General features: G+C 36.2%; 1 protein-coding gene across 5 annotated transcripts in view; it reads right to left on the bottom strand.

The window, feature by feature from the left end:
- Positions 1 to 17,269, bottom strand: part of STRN (striatin) — a 43,351-nt gene that overhangs the window by 11,230 nt on the left and 14,852 nt on the right. Inside the window, exons 6-12 of one of the 5 annotated variants that reach the window (XM_026695485.2) lie at positions 15,365 to 15,500; positions 14,603 to 14,738; positions 8,439 to 8,549; positions 4,409 to 4,495; positions 3,752 to 3,895; positions 1,742 to 1,878; positions 808 to 983 (exon numbers count right to left, since the gene is read on the bottom strand). In XM_026695485.2, the coding sequence (XP_026551270.1) occupies positions 808 to 983; positions 1,742 to 1,878; positions 3,752 to 3,895; positions 4,409 to 4,495; positions 8,439 to 8,549; positions 14,603 to 14,738; positions 15,365 to 15,500 (927 nt within the window). The remainder of the gene's footprint in view (positions 1 to 807; positions 984 to 1,741; positions 1,879 to 3,751; positions 3,896 to 4,408; positions 4,496 to 8,438; positions 8,550 to 14,602; positions 14,739 to 15,364; positions 15,501 to 17,269) is intronic. The other 4 variants (XM_026695486.2, XM_026695487.2, XM_087936150.1 and 1 more) reach the window with 4 other exon arrangements.

Raw genomic sequence — 17,269 nt, 5'->3', positions numbered from 1 at the left:
CTTATAAAGTAGGCATTTGAGCCTCTTGATCATTTTAGTTTTCCTCTTCTGAATTTTTTTCAGTTGTATTATATCCTTTTACAAATGCAAGAACCAGAACTGTGTACAATATTTCAGATGCAGACATACCATAAAGTTATGAAATAGGCATTTATCAGTTCTTCTCCTAGTGATCTGCATAGGATGGAATCTGCATTCCTCGCTTTTGCTGCAATATCAAATTTTTGCTACAATGCCAACTCTTCACTAGGACCAGATGTTTTTTTTTTCTGGTTAGTCATGCTCAGACCCCATCAGTATATAAATAAACTTAGGGTTTTTTTGCACAAAGGAGCTTGATTGCACACTTATTTAGTGTATATGATACAACCACTGCCAAAATGGCTGCAAGAGAAACTGTAAAATAGTACTATTCCACCCCCTTTCTCCAATAGTAAATTTTCTCTATTTCCCAGTTCTCTTTGTGAATTTAAGGAGCCTTCTATCTGCACACAAACAACATTGAGAATTTCTATAGAGATTTTCAGTCATCCGGGTCATGGTGGTCACAAAGATGCTTTTTCAAGAGGCAACTGGACTTTCTTGTTTTTCTCTGAAGACAGTTCACTTCTCATTCAAGAAGCTTCTTCAGCTCTGGATAAGTCCAGTCACCTCTTGAAAAAGCACCTTTGGAACAAACAATATTACACCTAACATTCTCTAAATTTCTCTCATGGAAGATAAATCAGATGTAAAACATCATTTTTGCTGTTATATTTCTTCAACATACACTGTACAGGAATGTATCTATTTCAGCCATCAACTTACTTTTTTGCTGGAGAAGTTTTTTGCAAATTCCACATTTTTAAAGTATGATCTTCTGAAGCGGTAATTAACACTGGTTCAATTGGATGGAAAGCCAGGCTCCTTATTCCATCAAAATGGCTCCTTAAAGTAAACTTAGGATTCCATGTCTTCCTCAGAGCATCTTTATTGTTTGCTATCTATTGTAACAAGAACAAAAATGAGAAAAGCCAATGGGAATATAGTAATACAAATTTTATTAATCACTTGACAAAAGATGTACTTCATTGTAATGTTATCAAACGCTCAGTAAAGACTAGCAAAATGTTAGAAGTTACAATGCTACTGTTTTTTTCAAATCAGGTATGAATCTCTGTATTACAGTAACACATTAAACACATTTCAATAGCCAATCAGAAATGTATACTGTAATCTACAAAACAGCTCTGGATATAACCTGCAAAGAAATGTTTCCCCTTCTTTCTCTCTAATTCTCATCTTGGCTTCTCCTTCACAGCCATTTCTTGATTTTAAACTCATGCACTGAATTCTCACTCTATGGCAGACCTTAAAATAAATGTTTTGGAAAATCAGAATTTATTACCACCACTGAGTACTACATCAAATGTCTGCAGGCGATTTCAGCAGGTCTCAAACACAAACACAATTGATTTTTAACATCTGAGTATTGTTAAACATTTGAATCTGTCCCACATGCAACCTATATCTGCATAAGCAATCTATTTTTCCCCTTTCTGACTCAATTTAAAATCTATGTTCATCTATTCATTTATTCATCTCATAAACTGTGTTACAGCTCAAGAAATATACCTTTTAATAACATTTGGAAAGGATGCAACCATTCTTTTTTTCTAATTAAAAGCTTCTCAGTGTCATTAAAGAATTTTACCACTGTTCAAAACCAAAATAACTGCAACATTAAGAGATTAGCACTTACATCATATGTCAGTGAATCTGCTTCATTGGCTACTGTAAGGCCTGCCAATTCCCCAAGGCCAAGCTCACTCTCAAGGGCCTCATCTGTTCCCATAATAAAAGATTTCCCAGAAGAAGGAGGGAATGTTAAAGCTTCTACTGAAAGACAGAACACACATGAATCCAAAACATGGTAATGCATTGCATGAAGACAACTTCAATTACTAATACCATTTCAAAAACAAAAAAAATCTGGGACTTCTGAGGAAGAAATGGCAAACTGAAGACGGCTCTGCTAAAAGACCACAGTGAAATAAAGAGCTGGTGAGCAGACCATCTTTTTTGTAATTCCTCTCCAGACAAGGAAAGAACTTAAGATCACCCACAAGTGTTCCCTACAGTTGTTCCTCCTGAAGAGATTGCAAACCAATGATCTCTCATCAGGTTTAGAACTCTGGAAGACAAGGGAATAACCATTTTGCTCAAACTACACTCACCAGCACTTTGAACTACACCTTTATGCCTTTTCTTTTATTTGATTCTTTCAAATACATTACCATAAGGTGAACTTGCAAGATATAATCTTAGATTAGTTTATTTCATAATTTTCTTAATTTCTCGTTTGCTTAATTTTATCAAGTAATATTGTCTCAGAAAGATTTTAATGATATCATGATGTTTAATAAATCTAGCATTGGACAGTTCTAATAATTCTTATCAAGCCATTTATGTTCAGTATTTTTTTAGCGCCTCAGAATATTTTTCATAAATTATAAGTAGCTCTCATTAGCAAAAACATTTCAAGAATCCTATATAAGTGTATACAAATCTTCCTATTCAAATTATGCAATTGCTCAATTTTCCCTAATTCATTATTTTAATCTAGTAACCAGATATTTTTAGATTAATAGAGGACACCAAAATGATCAAGGTTCACTAGCTTGCATTATTTTTACACTATCTTTTAATTCTTAGTTTGATGAGTTTTAGCATAATATTATCAATATGATTCTACTGCTACTTCAAAATATTTACAAAATTCCTGTTTGATTCTTTTGTTTGTTGGTTTCCATTTGTTTATAGGTTTCTATTTCATCTGTCCAGTTTAAATTTACAAGCCATTTGGATAATGTCTGTTAAATTGAAAAATGGTATATAAAGTGCTACCAATTTAATGACTTGTTTTTGAAAATCTAGCTTTATTTGATTTATTTAAAATAGTTATATAGCCACTCATCTTATATCAAACACTGGACAGCCCCCAATCAATAATTAATATATATCTTATAAAACCATAAACATTAAAAAAACTAGCACCAATTCTAGTTTCATTGAACTCAGGACTAATTTAACAACTGACATTACCAATTACCAAGAACTTCTAGAATTATTATTTTTTTAAGGATGCAATAGGTGTCTGTATTTGATATAGAGCTGTCATTTTACTATGGAACAATTATGTGGAGAGTTCCCCCCTCAAAATTAGTCATGTAAGGCAGACAGAAAATACTTAATAGATTAATAGAGTTGGAAGGGACCTTGTACTGTAGGTCATCCAGTCCAACCCCCCACCCAAGCAGGAGACCCTACACCATTTCTGACAAATGGCAGTCCACTTTTAAAAGTACTATCAATTGTATTAAAGTTTTTACAAACCTAGGTTGTAAATTTTGATCAATTACTTGGTTAGATTTTAAAATTTTGATCTAATTAACTAAAATTAATCTTTTGAATATTGGGTAATACTGAGATACATTAAAACGGGGGGACCCTCAAGCATGTATGTATGTATGTATGTATGTATGTATGTATTTATTTATTTATTTATCCTATTTACTTTAATAAATAAAAATTGCAGGCTTATACTAAGGCTATTTAAAACAACTTGAATTACCTAATACAACATTAATTTTTAAAACAATAGTTTAAGAAAAAATGTTAATACTTACAAATATTAAGATTGTCTTAGAAGTTAAACCTAAGCTAAGCCTACACCTATATTTTATGTATACTGTATCCCCGTACTTCTTACCTTCATCTGTTCGATTGATCTCTTGCTCGAAAAGCCGCGAAGTACTGGGTCGCGTGGGTGGCACAACAGAAGGCTGTAATGCAGGGAGATCATCAACATCTCTCAAATTAGCAAGCATATCTTGCAGTTTTGACCTGTTGGGTCCTGGCCAAAAAAAGTGCAAAGGTTGGATTAGCATTAACACTGTCAAAGTCGTCCTGGCACTAATGGCAATGGGTGCTACCTTGAGCAAAGAAAAAGATGAATGTGATTCAAGTAGAGAGGACTAGCTTCAGTAACAACTAAGTTAAAAGCATGAAATGAGGTGCTGAGAAGAGATAATAATGAAAACAAAGGTGTGCATACGTACATTCACACTTTTATTCACTTTATGAACTTGCAAAATGTAAAATAAAACCAGGTGAAAGCAAAATGATAAAACACAAAGTTTTTCTGAATATTAAAATACTTGTGAATTGTATTTTTTTTGCACAAGTTTTGAAAATTTCCCCAAATGGGTAGGGCTGCAGCTTTATCAGTTGTGCAACAATCTTTTAAAAAGTGATTTACTTAAAAAAAAAAGAGGGGGGAAAATAAACAAAACCAAGCAAGGATAACTGTTTTTGCTCTTCCTCAAACTACATATGGTGAAGACCCCATGCCTTTCTCAACACTTACCTGTGTTTTGCTCCATCATTTTCCCACATCCCTGTTTTGATTGTTTTATAAAGGACTGAGGCTGAAACATATCTTCGGTAGTTTTTCCTGTTGTAAGTTTAATTAAGAATGGGAAAATATCTTACCCACAGTCCATAACTGTTTTTCCTATTCTAGTAAATACAGCTATTGTTAGTAGCTAAAAGCATTCCAACACAAATCTGAATGTAAGCTGCTCACAAGGTCTTGCTACAATAGCCTTGCCAATCTTAGAAATATTCTCATATCAGTTATTTGACCCATTATTATTGATGAAACTCTTAAAAGGTAATAGGACTATGGATATTTGCTTTGATTGTACATACATTTAATTCAAGTTTAAAAACTGCAAATATATAATATATAAAATTTGACAATTATCATTGACCAGAGCAAAATTAGATCTAGTTTTATACTTGAACACTCAGGTGCCTCCAACTCAGATTTCTACAGTTAAATTTTTGTTCTGATAAAAGAACTTCATTAGTTTTAAATTAATGTAGCTTATAAAAATTAATTTCCTTTTCAGTAGCCTTTTGTCCCAAACAGATGCTGTACTACAATTTCTGTAATGGCAAAATGCTACTTGACTTCATACCATTTTTATCAGCCAAATTTTGTTTGGAAGAGATGGAAGGAGCCATCAATTTTGCCCATCGTTACCTCTAAGGCTTCAAAAGAGAGATGCTGTGAGTTTCATAAATGATTGGGTTCCACATAGTTTACCAAAGAATTTCTATTCAAATCCCCCCAAGTCTTTACCTCACACATGGACTACACATTATTAATTTGCATATTAATTTACATGCCCACTCTTTTTGTCAAGTGTGGCAAACAATAAATCTTGCAAAATAGCTTCCCATTTATCAAGCTTAACATGATTCATCTGCTAGGTGACAGAGGCTGCAATACTGGTGAGGTGACAGAGCATAAAACTAGATACCTGTATCTATGACTGAAGAGCGGAAGCCAGCACAAAGACATGTTTATGTATTTGGGAAGTCATTTTGTCAACTGCCTATCCCACATTTCTAAGGGATATAACTCACACTGGTCAAGAAGTGTTCTCTAAAACTCTGACAAGAATGTTTTCACAAAAATAAGGATGGGAAAAGAAATATAATTTGCAGGTGCTAATTCCACTTGTGAAATCAGTATTGGGAATTAATCTTGAAAAGTAAACTTTTAGGAAGCTACAATATATGTTAACAATCAGCAAGATGAATTAACTAAGCCATGTTATATTTGAAAACTGGTGGAACTCCGGCAGTCTACGCTACTTGAAATATGGTATTTAAAAGCCTGATACTTGCATTGTGTGTATTTTCAATTCACATTACTTATTCATCTTATTCCGATTTCCAAATTATGGAATACTGGACAAGAATAGATAGACTCAAAGTGGCAAATGTTCCAAAATCTAATATGAAATTAATTTTCAATGTGAAATCCATTAACTTAGTTAATAATAGAATAAGAATTGCTACACGTTTTAAAGTAGGTACTGCTTAGTTTTTAAGCTGATTGGCTCAGACCAGCTCAGTTGCTTTAAGCCTCCATATTTAAAGCAAAAAAAGATATGAAAGTCTGAGAAGCTGGGCAAACTTCCAATTTCTGCTAATAATGTTGTGTAATGTTTTGACAGAATTACATGGTAGGGGATAGGACTGCTACAGATGCTACAAGTTAGTTATGCGCAATCTCAAATTAGTGAACAGGCCTGGTTTATCTTTCCTGTTAAATTCAAGTGGAGGAATAAAAGGAATTTACTAGGTGATGAACATGTTCTCTCAAAAGGCTCCATGAGATACATGTTTCTCCTTTTAACAAATGTCTCTCAATGACTTCTGAAGCAAATATACGCAACTTGCTATTCATCATATCTGAGAGACTTCATTCATTCTTCATAAGTCACCTTATTCATTGGTTTGTGGATATGAACAAGTATGCACAGCATATTACAAGTATTTTTCATCAAATTCCAGTGTCCAGTGTGCCTTTTGCCATTATATTTATGTTATGTTTAATACCAAATGTTTTTGCACTGTCTCATCTTAACAGTAATTCAATTAAAATATGAGCTATTCTTTTTAATTCTATGATAGTAAGAGAGCTAATACTACAAACCACTTTAGAAAAAATACTAAAAGTTAGCAATTAGTACAAAATAATGTACCTAACAATTGGCAATAAGCTAATTCATTAAATCAGTGTTGCAAACATCTCAATAATTTAAATTAACCACCTTGTAAAATGTCAACCTCAATGGTACCCTTCATTATTATGTAAACTTTTGTATTATTCTATATGCATTGATAAATACGATTTCTGTATATGAATTTTAAATCTATGACTTGTATCTTTAGAAAATGTCTGCATGATGATTTATATTTTGAAAAATGGAAAACATAATGATATACAGGGCTGGAAATTAAATTTTGAAAAGTGACCCAATTGTTTGTCTGTTTATATATATCATTTAACTTAATTCAGTTATTATATCAACAGTAATTTTAATAAATAATATATTTTTCCATTTCAAGCCCTGCATTCAAGTTATGAGAACAGCATGACCTCCATGAAGCAAACATTAAAATATAAACAAAGGTAGAAATTAATTTATTAACTTATCACTCTTGTTAAGGATATGTCCAGACCAAAATTTTCTACTCTCAGTTTTTACATATTGATTTCATTATTTATATACGAAGGGTTAGGAACGTAAGTCACCTAACAGTTGGGTTGGAAAATATATAAACCAGGATAGACATTTTAATACTGTCTCTTTAAGGGAATGCTAAAATTGTAATTGGGTGTGGTTCCTCAAACGGCCATAAGATGAAGCCAGAAACCTGGCTTGTTCTGTTGTTGCTGAGAGTGTTGCCATTCCTGCATTTTTCCCTATTGACTGTTACTGATCATCGTTATTCTTGGATTTGATGTAAGTCTGTTACTGAACTGTTTTTGATACTGGACTTTGTTATTGGATTATCCCTGGACTGAAAACTGACTGCTTTAACCGTAATGACTTGGATTGTTGAATTTTGCTTAACCGTTTTACTGGAAGTAAAAACCTGCATTTTACTATACAGTGTAGCTGTGTGCTGTTTGTGTGTTATTCTTCACCACTCTCACTATGTCTCCCTGTGTGTGCTCATTCTCCTAACGGGGAATTACCTCAACACTAAGTTCATTATCTGAGTTGTTCCTTTTTTACTGCAATATTCCCAGCACTACAGAACTTTCTGTTTTGACACATGCCATTAAATTCAGACAGTCTACACCCAACTATGTATACATACTTAAAATACTAGTATGCACAAAAGGCAAGAAAAACAGGGAAAGCAAGAAATGTCTTTTTATAACATCCATTAAACATTGACTTTATGTAAAGAGAACTTCCCCTAAGGCTGTCATAAAGACGATAAATCTGTGAAAAAAATCTGCACTGAAAGTCAAAAGGCTGCCTTCAGATTAATCAACAACCTGTGTTATTAAAAACTGCTCTACAGAAAAATGGGAAGTCCAAGTCATCTGTAACATACAGAAATATGGAATGGCTCTTTGGGACTTGGTCATAATATAGACAAATATAAATTTAGGTAATATAGAAAGAGAGAAAATATTAATTCCCACTTATTGCAGTATTATCTTTGACATCAAAATCCCAGAAATGCAGATAAGGAGAGATGACACAATGCTATTTATACTACAAAAGTTCTCTCACGTAAATATTGCCTGGTTTGGACAAAACTTAGCAAGATGTGTTTTTGAGTTGTCAAAAATCCTATTTTGTACATTGTTTTGTCAATGTACACAATATTAGTATTACCAACACGTTTAGATTTCAAGTAGCATTAATTTCCACCCCTGATAACTGTAAACTGGAAAGCAGTCAGGAGCAGCAAAGAAAAAGAGTAAGTAGTTTGAGGAAAACATTGAAATAAAGATAGCACTGGTGAAGTGAGAGAGGCAGGATTTGTGAATCTATGGTGCAATGTTTTCCACTTACTCTTCACCCCCTTTTTCCCCTTGCGCTCCTTTTTGTATTGTTCCTTCAGTTTGGTTATTACTCCCTGGTCCACATTCCAGGCTTCAGGCATGAGACACTGGTCTTCCTTTTCTAGACAAATTAAAACAAATGAAACATCCTTTTTGTGTTATTTAGTTTCTTAAAAATGCTTTATTTTTGGAGTATTGGCAGCAGCTGGTGATGAGTGAAATTTTGACACCAATGATGTTGCATTTATCCACTCAATTTACACGGCTGCTCATCTCAAATACATGACTCTGGGTGGCTAATGAATACTTAAATCAATATTCTAAAAGTGTATAATAACATTATAAACAATATGAATAGCAGCTGACAAAAACAAAATAATTAACATAATTGTGATTCAGGCTCAGCTACACATCCAGAGCCCTAGGCTCAATGACAAAACCAAGTTTTAAGGCTTTACAAAAGGTCAGCAGAGAGGATGAACCTGAACTTGAGGGGAATGATGTTCCAGAGGATAGGCACCACAACACAAAGACTCTCTTCTTGGATCCCCTCAGATGACACTCCATTATAGACAGAACCTGGAGCATGCTTCTTCTGCCAGTTCTTACTGAGTGGGTAGATACCATCAGGAAGAAATGGCCTCGCAAGTGGCCATGAAGGACTTTAACGGTATCTACCAGTATCTTCAATTTAAATCTGGAAACATATTGGCAACCAATGCAACTCAAGGACTAGAGGTTTCACATATTTTGAACAAGCATCCATAATTGCCCTCATCACTACATTTTGCATCAGCAGAAGTTTCCAAATTCTCCTAAAGTATAGCCACATGTAGAGTACATTCCAAAAGTTCAATCAGGAAGTGACCAAGGCATGAGTAACCATGAGCAGGGTCTCCCAATCCAGGAACAGGGCAACTGGCACATAATTTACTGCCACCAAAGATTAAATTTGATGGTCTTGTATTTCTTTTCATATTCAATCTTGTTCACCAAGAAAGTGTTCTAAGTCAAACCTACTCTCTAACCATCTCTTCTGTTTCTTAGAATTATAGCTATAATATATCTTTGATTTAATCCAGATTATTCTACTTGTTAATACATTTTTAGAACAACAAATCTGTAGCTGGTGCTAATTTTTATTCTGGTCAGAATAGAAAATATTTCAATTGTAATAATTTCAAGCACATTGTATTTTAACTTCTGCTTGTGTATCTGAACATCTTGTCAAACTTTTCTTCTACTGTATAAGTCTTCAGAAAAGAAAGCTAAAATTTAAAGTGGAAAAAAGGTGCATGGTTGCATCAACAATATTAACATAACAGCAAATCTAAGCATTTTTTCCTTGTATGCAATTAAAAAATATATTTCATATTTAGTTTACATATTGTAAGATACAACACAAAAAACATGCCAAACAACTGCTTTCTGAAATTGCTCTGAATTATACATTGATGAGTCCTGGAGAGGAATTTTTTTCTTCCAATTTCTCTATTTACTTATTTATAGTCCAAGATGAAATTATTGCATTATATCTTTCCATGGTATACCTAAGCTTCAAGTTGTACGTAATAGTAATTACTTTGAACAGTTACATTGATAAAACAAATTGCCCGAAAGAACTTTAACTAAGAACTGCGTTACATAGTAGTAAGAAATACATCTGAATACTTGAACTAAAGGCACAAGGCCTGGAGATTTGCTAAAACTATTTCAAATATTGGACAAATATCTACCGTGTTTCTCTCAAAATAAGGCTGGGCCTTATTTTTTTTTGACCCCCCAAAAAACAGCTAGGCCATCTTTTCGGGGGTGACTTAATTTCCCCCTTTGCACTCTCGGGTGGGTGGGCAGCAACGGCTTGGATGTTGACCTCGGCATTGGTGGGGCACTTCGTATCGGGAGACCTTCCACCACCGTTGCTTTCCCTTCTCCCATGCTGCTGCGGTGTTTAGAGCAACGCCGTGGCATTTGGCGCAGCCAGGGCTCCTCCCTGCAACCGGAGCCTGGTGGAGACACTTGGCTTCAGGCGCTCCTGTTGCCGCTTTCCCTTTGCCTTCAAAGGCAAAGCCAATTCTTTTAAAAACGACACCCTACTACCGGTACGACAAAGCCTCCCCTGCCCGAGAGGGCAGCCCAACCCCACGTGGGGAGGCGAATCTCCCTGGGCCACAGCGCAGGATTGGCCCACCCTGGGAGAAGTGCCCAGACACCATCCCTGCCTGGCACCGGGCAGAGCGTGAAGAGCTTCGCCTGGGGTGCCCAGCACAGCTGACAGGAGGGCCCTCCTGCCCAGCGGCGGAGCTCTCGCCAAGGCAGCACGTGCCTCCCCACCAGGCCCTCCACTTATCCTGCTAGGGCCGCACCAGAGCGGGCTGGGCAGAGCCGGGAAAGCGTGCTGCGGGTGCACGCCCGCCTGCCAAGCAAAAGAGCCAGGCTGACCCAAGGTTGGCTTCCTTCCCAAGTCCCTCCAGCCCGAACCCAAAGGGGCCACCGGGAGAGGCTGCCCGAGGCAGTGATAGTGCCCACCCGTCCGTGGACAGGGAGGCGAGGCAACGGCAGTGCTGCTTCCCTGGCCGGAGGGTCATATGGAGAGAGCCCGAAGCCGCCTGTCCTTTCCACCCCTCGGGCAGCCCGTCCCGTCCCCACGCATCTCCATATGCGCCGGCAGCTCCAAACACTGCAGTGGCATGGGCATAGGCACTGACTCGGTGGGGCTCAGCTCGGAGGAGGACACGGCGCAGGCCGTCACCTTGCCTCCTTGTTTTTAAAAGAATTTGCTTTGCTTTCAAAGGCGAAGGGAAGGTGGCGACAGGAGCGCCTGAAGCCGAGTGTCTCCGCCGGGCTCCGGTTGCAGGGGGGAGCCCTGGCTGGCCATGTGTGGCTGTGCCAAACACCGCAGCGTTGCTCTAAATGCCAGGGCAGCATGTGGAGAAGGGAAAGCAACGGTGGCGGAAGGTCTCCTAATACGAAGTGCCCCACCAATGCCAAAGTCAACGCAGGCAGCACCATATCCAGGTATGCAACAAAAGTACTTCCTAACGGGAACCCCCCCCGCCATTCCCCCCCCATTTTGCATGTTTAATATAGGCCTTAATTTGGGGGGGGGGACTTAATTTGATTTTATGCCGATAAAACATGCTGGGACTTCCTATTGGGGGAGGCCGTATTGTTGGAGAAACATGGTAAATAATTTGCAGTTTCTGCAAATATATTTAATAATTTCAAATGATACAGGTAATCTTCATTTAGTGACCAGAATAGGTCTAACAACTTGGTTGTTAAGCAAAGTCATCACTACATGGGAAATGTGACCATAATGTGATCTTACTTCACCTTTCCTGTGTTTTGCAGACTTGTGAGGTTGTGGGTGCAGGTATTGGTCACAATGTTAATTTTTAACATTGTAGCAATGTTACTTTTTAATCAGTGTCATAACTGTGAACAGTTGCTATCTGAGGCAGGTGCTTGTGAAGGCTACCTGTAAAGCAAGTTTCTTGAAACTGTTTTTCAACTTCAGTAGGGATTTTCGGTTATTTCATGACATATGACCTGCTTATACAACCTTGACTTAGTAAGAAGGAAACCAGATGGAGGTGAATTACAGCAATCTTTATTCCTAGGATGAAGGACCTAATAAGAAAAAGATACAGATTTAAGCGGTTCTATATTCCTAAACTCAACAAGCTGATTAGGTACATCAGGTGAACAGTATTGCTGCTACATTGGCCAGATACTATGTATGGTTTACTTCCCAATGCCACTTTTTTGAGAGAATCTGAGTAAGAAGTAAATTTGCCAAACCTCCAACCAAATTGGGGAAGGTTAGGAGATGAGGGACGTGGTACTTTTCATTTGTGTTCTCATTTTCATCTTTGTATATCTTATAGAGATATGAACTTAAACAATCTCTTGAAAAATAAACTCGTTCTAATGTTTTAAAAGGAAACTGTTGTATGAAAGCAGGTGCTCATTAACCCATGCATGTAAGAACTCTTTAATTGGATAGTTATATATTTCTCTCTAATTTCAGTCCTTTGCAATCTTATCTAATAGTCAGTCAAAGCGGATTCGGTGAGATTTACCTTATAGAAAATACGTGTGTGATGGTTCTGTTAGCCACACCTTTAAACCATACTACTTAAATGACAGGGGAATAAAAACTATAGATGGCATATGGGAAATTTACCAAGGTGATAGTAACAAATTCAAATGCAAAAAAATAGTAAAAGGTGAGAATTAGGAAGGGACAAGGTAGATAGATTAACAGAAGTAGCTTTAAATAACAGCGTAAGAGAAACTACAAGAATTAACCAAGCATGACTACATAGAACTTCAAGGGAATGGTCAATTCCTATTATATGTATGAAGGATACAATGGAGAACAATGCCAAAGGAAAGGCTGGTACTTGGAAGGCTATAAAAACTGCAGCAAATGGGTTAGTAATGATGGATAGGGTAGATTTATACTAGATATTAATAAGGTAGCCACATTTTTTTTAAAAAATCCATTTCAGATTTTCTCCCCTGAAAGAGCAAAAAGAAAAGCACAAAATATTGTAGAGGAGATCTTATATCCAGATAATGTACATTAAAGATTGGGTTCATATAACACACTTAAACCTAAATCTGGGTTAACATAATTGCTGTTTTTATTATCACCCCCATCAGGGGTGAGATTCAAAATTCCCAACAACTGGTTCGCTGCCCAGTTGCTGGGTGGACATGGCCATGGCGGGCGCGGCCTTCCGGAACTTCCGGGAGGGCCATTTTTCGCTTTCCCAAGGGTCCAGAGGCTTCCCTTGGGCCTCTGCGAGGGCGAAAATGGCCTCCCCAGGGCTCTGGAAGCCGTCTGGAAGCCAGAAACAGGCCCGTTTCTAGATTTCTGGAAGGCCCATATTCCCCCCTCCCAGAGCCTCCGCGCGGACCCTGTACTTACATGCATCGAAAATGGGCCACATAGAGACTCCTGGGAGGAGCAGGAGGGACTAGCCGGTCAGTTCAAATACTGGTTCGGCAAACCAGATGCAAATTTAACATCCAGTTCACCCAAACTGGTCCGAACCAGTAGAATCCCACCCCTGACACCCATGCAAGTAGTGTTGGTTAGATCAAGAGTAGTGATATACTGGACCTTGTAAGATTTTTCAGTTGCCAACAAATCTCAGTTTGGAGAAGTAAATAGGCAACAAATTCCAGAACAAGCAGAAGCAGATGTCTATGAGCAAGAAGGAGATTGGCCAATCAAAAGTCTCAATTATACTTTCCTAGAACATGCATTAGATTTCCTTTTCTGCCTACTGGTGGATATTGTTGGGATCTGAAATTATGGTATAGATTCTTAACTTATGATCCACTGAGGAACCAAACTGGAACAATTCACTGCTCCAGAAATGTTCTAAGCTCAAATCAGCACAGAAAATTGCAACCTCCCAACTACCAAAAACAGAATTAAGAACCAATTCTAGGGAATTATATAGTTTAATACAACCTAGTGCAGTTGTAATATAGATCAGTTTAAAGTACTATTAAGCAAAAGCCAGAATAATTCAAAGCTTCCGATCAACAAAGGAAAGGAAAATAAACAGGAAGACCTCACAAAACTGGCTTTAGGCAGGGTGTCTGACATGTTCAGTTTTAAAGTCATAATCTCATCTGATTATTTCGCTGTTACACGGGCTAATCTTCAAAATTAATTTTCTCGATTTCTTCACTCAAAACCACGGTATGTATAAATGTATATGAAATTAAGAAATAGATTCTTTAAACCCGAGAAAAAGCAGGATTTGCCAATATACTTTGTCTAATGAGATGAATAGATTTAGGGCTAGTCTAGGGATCTGAAATTATGGGTTTGGACCCCCTCTCCTGGAAATGATCAACTTAAAGGGGAAGTTTAAACTTGAAAAGGCAAAGTAGAAGGACTATTAAAACTTGACTGGACTTTGTTTTCTTGTTTTGCTTACATAAGTCCCATTAGCAATTGCCATACAGTCTGCAATGAATTCAAACTATAAAAAATAGGTAACAATAACTTCAATATTTTAGATATTCTGTAAAATTAAGACACAGCTCAAAAGTTGAATCTCCAGAATTAAAATAACATTTCCCCTATGATGCTTCTCCAGTTCCAGGTAAATGACTGCATTTAGGCTATTTTCTTTCTTTTCTTACCCCAGTCTGTACCGTTTCCTGAACTTCTGGATTCTCCGTCCCCTTCATCAGATGTGGCTAGGAAATCAAACTCCTTCAGGGCCTCTTCAGTATCTCTGTCTTCATTATTTTCAGGCAGGACTCTTTTTCTCACAATCTATGGGAGACATTTTTTCCTTCTCGTTATGTGCTGTTTTTCTTATGTTTGCACCTTTTAGACACATAATATTGCATATAAGCAGAAAGATAAGGTATTTTGATACCAGCTAGTAAAATATAGATTAATTAGATCTAACCATGCTTTGAATAGGTTCTTATATATTATAATCTGTATTTGTCTCATATAAATCTATGAACATTTATTTATTTATCAAATTTGGAGACCGGTCATCTCATTCAGATTTGGGAACAGTTAAGCCTCTCATGACAACTATTTTGTGTGAGTACAAAAAACAGACTCTTAAAAAGAATTTTTTTGTTGGAACCCCTGGTATAAATGTAGACCTCAAAACTTATAAAGCTAGTTAGGCTTTTAACTCTCATATAAAATTCAATATAACTGCATAGCCTTTTTGCTTTTTCATCTTGGGATGTTTCTCTACATGCCGAACACTCATTAAACAACCTATTTAGACTAGAAAGAATATTCAGGCTGCTATATGGCAGCATTTTCACTGATCTGTTTCCAAGTGTTTTACAATTAAAATTTTTAATATGTATGTTTTGAATAATCAAGTGCCCTTTTGGTACAATCTTCATTATACTAATTTGTTTTCAGCTCACCGTTGATGTATCCATGATTGTTCGTTCTCTTCCATCAATATCATCATCTTCCTCTTCATCGCTAAATTCTGCAGCAGCATTTTCAAGGAATTTAAATGTTTCTAGCAGAGAGGCAGAATCTGTCAAATCTGGTTTTCTAGATAAAAATTAAAAACAGCAACACAAATCAACCTACCTTAATGCTTCTTTTCATTAAGCTTTATAAAGTCCAAGAACACGCATCACAAGTTTCATTTTTATTAGATCTACATATTTGAAAGTAGAAAACGTAACGCAAGATATAATAATAATGTTATATAAGTTTAGAACTTACTTTTGGTAGCATCAAAATATTTTTAATTTTAAGGTTTCACTACCAAACAAAAACCAAGGAAGGGAAGACTATTTTTGCTCTTTTTCTCCTTTACCTTAAAATCCAGTACAAGCAGCCAGGAGGACTAGGGATAACCATTATTATTTTCTCCCCAACCCTAGATCCCGCTATTCATATTTAGATGCTTTTTTAAAAAAACAACTATTTATTTTATAAATTTTATATATTGCCATTTTGCCAAGAGGCAATTCTATGTAGCCAATAATCAAATAAAAGCAATCATCTGATAACAATTGTGAAACTGAAGATAGCATAAAAGAGAAAATACAGAGACATATATGAAATTGTAACAGTGCTTCTATCACTAAACAGGAATCTCAAAATGTTCATTTTTGTAATTTACATCTTTTTATCTTAAGATTAATCAGGAAAATAACTGCTGTTTAAAGCTATAGATATTTCTAGATTGTTTAAGATTGTTTAAAGATAGAAATAACTGTGCAACCTCTTCTGTTGATACAATGAAGAGCAGTTGGGGGCAAGAAGAAAATAACTGAAGATACAAGAACAATTGTCCCCAACTTAACTTTACTGAAAAAATTAAATTTCGATTTTTGTCACTATTTAAAAAATAAGAGAATAAATTTAAAACAATTACTAAAAGAAATCTCTCCCACAATGCTTTATTTTCACACCTAAGTCCTATAACCTGCATGTTATAATTAGTTCTTTTTTTAAAAAAAAGCACATAATACACAATTAATTGAAATGAGAGTTCTTAAAGAAGAAATTGGACAGCCATTTGTCTGAAATGGTATAGCGTCTCCTGCTTGAGCAGGAGGTCAGAATAAAAGACCCTTCCAATTCTGTTATTCTGTTGCATCAGAGAAAAGTCATTTTGGAATACTTCTTCGAAACATAAGCAAAGCTACCAGTTCTAAAAATTTTACATTTGTTAATGACATTATCAAGATAAGAACAAAACTTAAATACAGTACATGTTTACTCATTAGTAGGCCTTGGCAAATTCAGGATAACTTATTCCTAAGTAAATACTACATATTACAAAATATATAATGGTTTATGTTAACAGTTTCATAACAGTTATGAAAATTGATTAAATGGTACCATGTTGAACAAATATCAGGAAATGTAGGCCAATCCCACTTTTCCCAACCTGATTCCTTCTTAATACCTTGAGCCTACAGTTCCAAAAACACACAGCCATGATGAACAGATTCCAAATTATTTTATACAGTACAAGTAGCCTACGGAAATATTGAAAATATTTGCATAATTATTTTTAAATGCAGTTGCCAGCCAAAGTAATCATAAGTATCACAACATATACTGAACAAAGCAATAAAAAAAATTCCAATTCTCTTAATTGATGGCACTTATAACATTTCTGTAATTTTTTTTATGGCAACCTCTAGTTGGGATCTACCTTGAGATAGTACTTTCCACAGTGTCTGAGACATCAGGAACTGCTGTATTTCCCTCAAAAATTTAAAATATCCTTGTCACCCCTGGGAGTTCACTTGGTACCCCAGGGTGCTATGGCACCAAGTTTAGGAACCACAGCAGTAAAA

This window comes from Pseudonaja textilis, chromosome 1 (genome assembly GCF_049901715.1).
Source record: "Pseudonaja textilis isolate UNSWEBS1 chromosome 1, rPseTex1.2, whole genome shotgun sequence".
Classification (NCBI taxonomy): domain Eukaryota; kingdom Metazoa; phylum Chordata; class Lepidosauria; order Squamata; family Elapidae; genus Pseudonaja; species Pseudonaja textilis.
The sequence above is the reverse complement of the archived record's forward strand: the minus strand, read 5'-3'. Positions and strand labels throughout refer to the sequence as shown.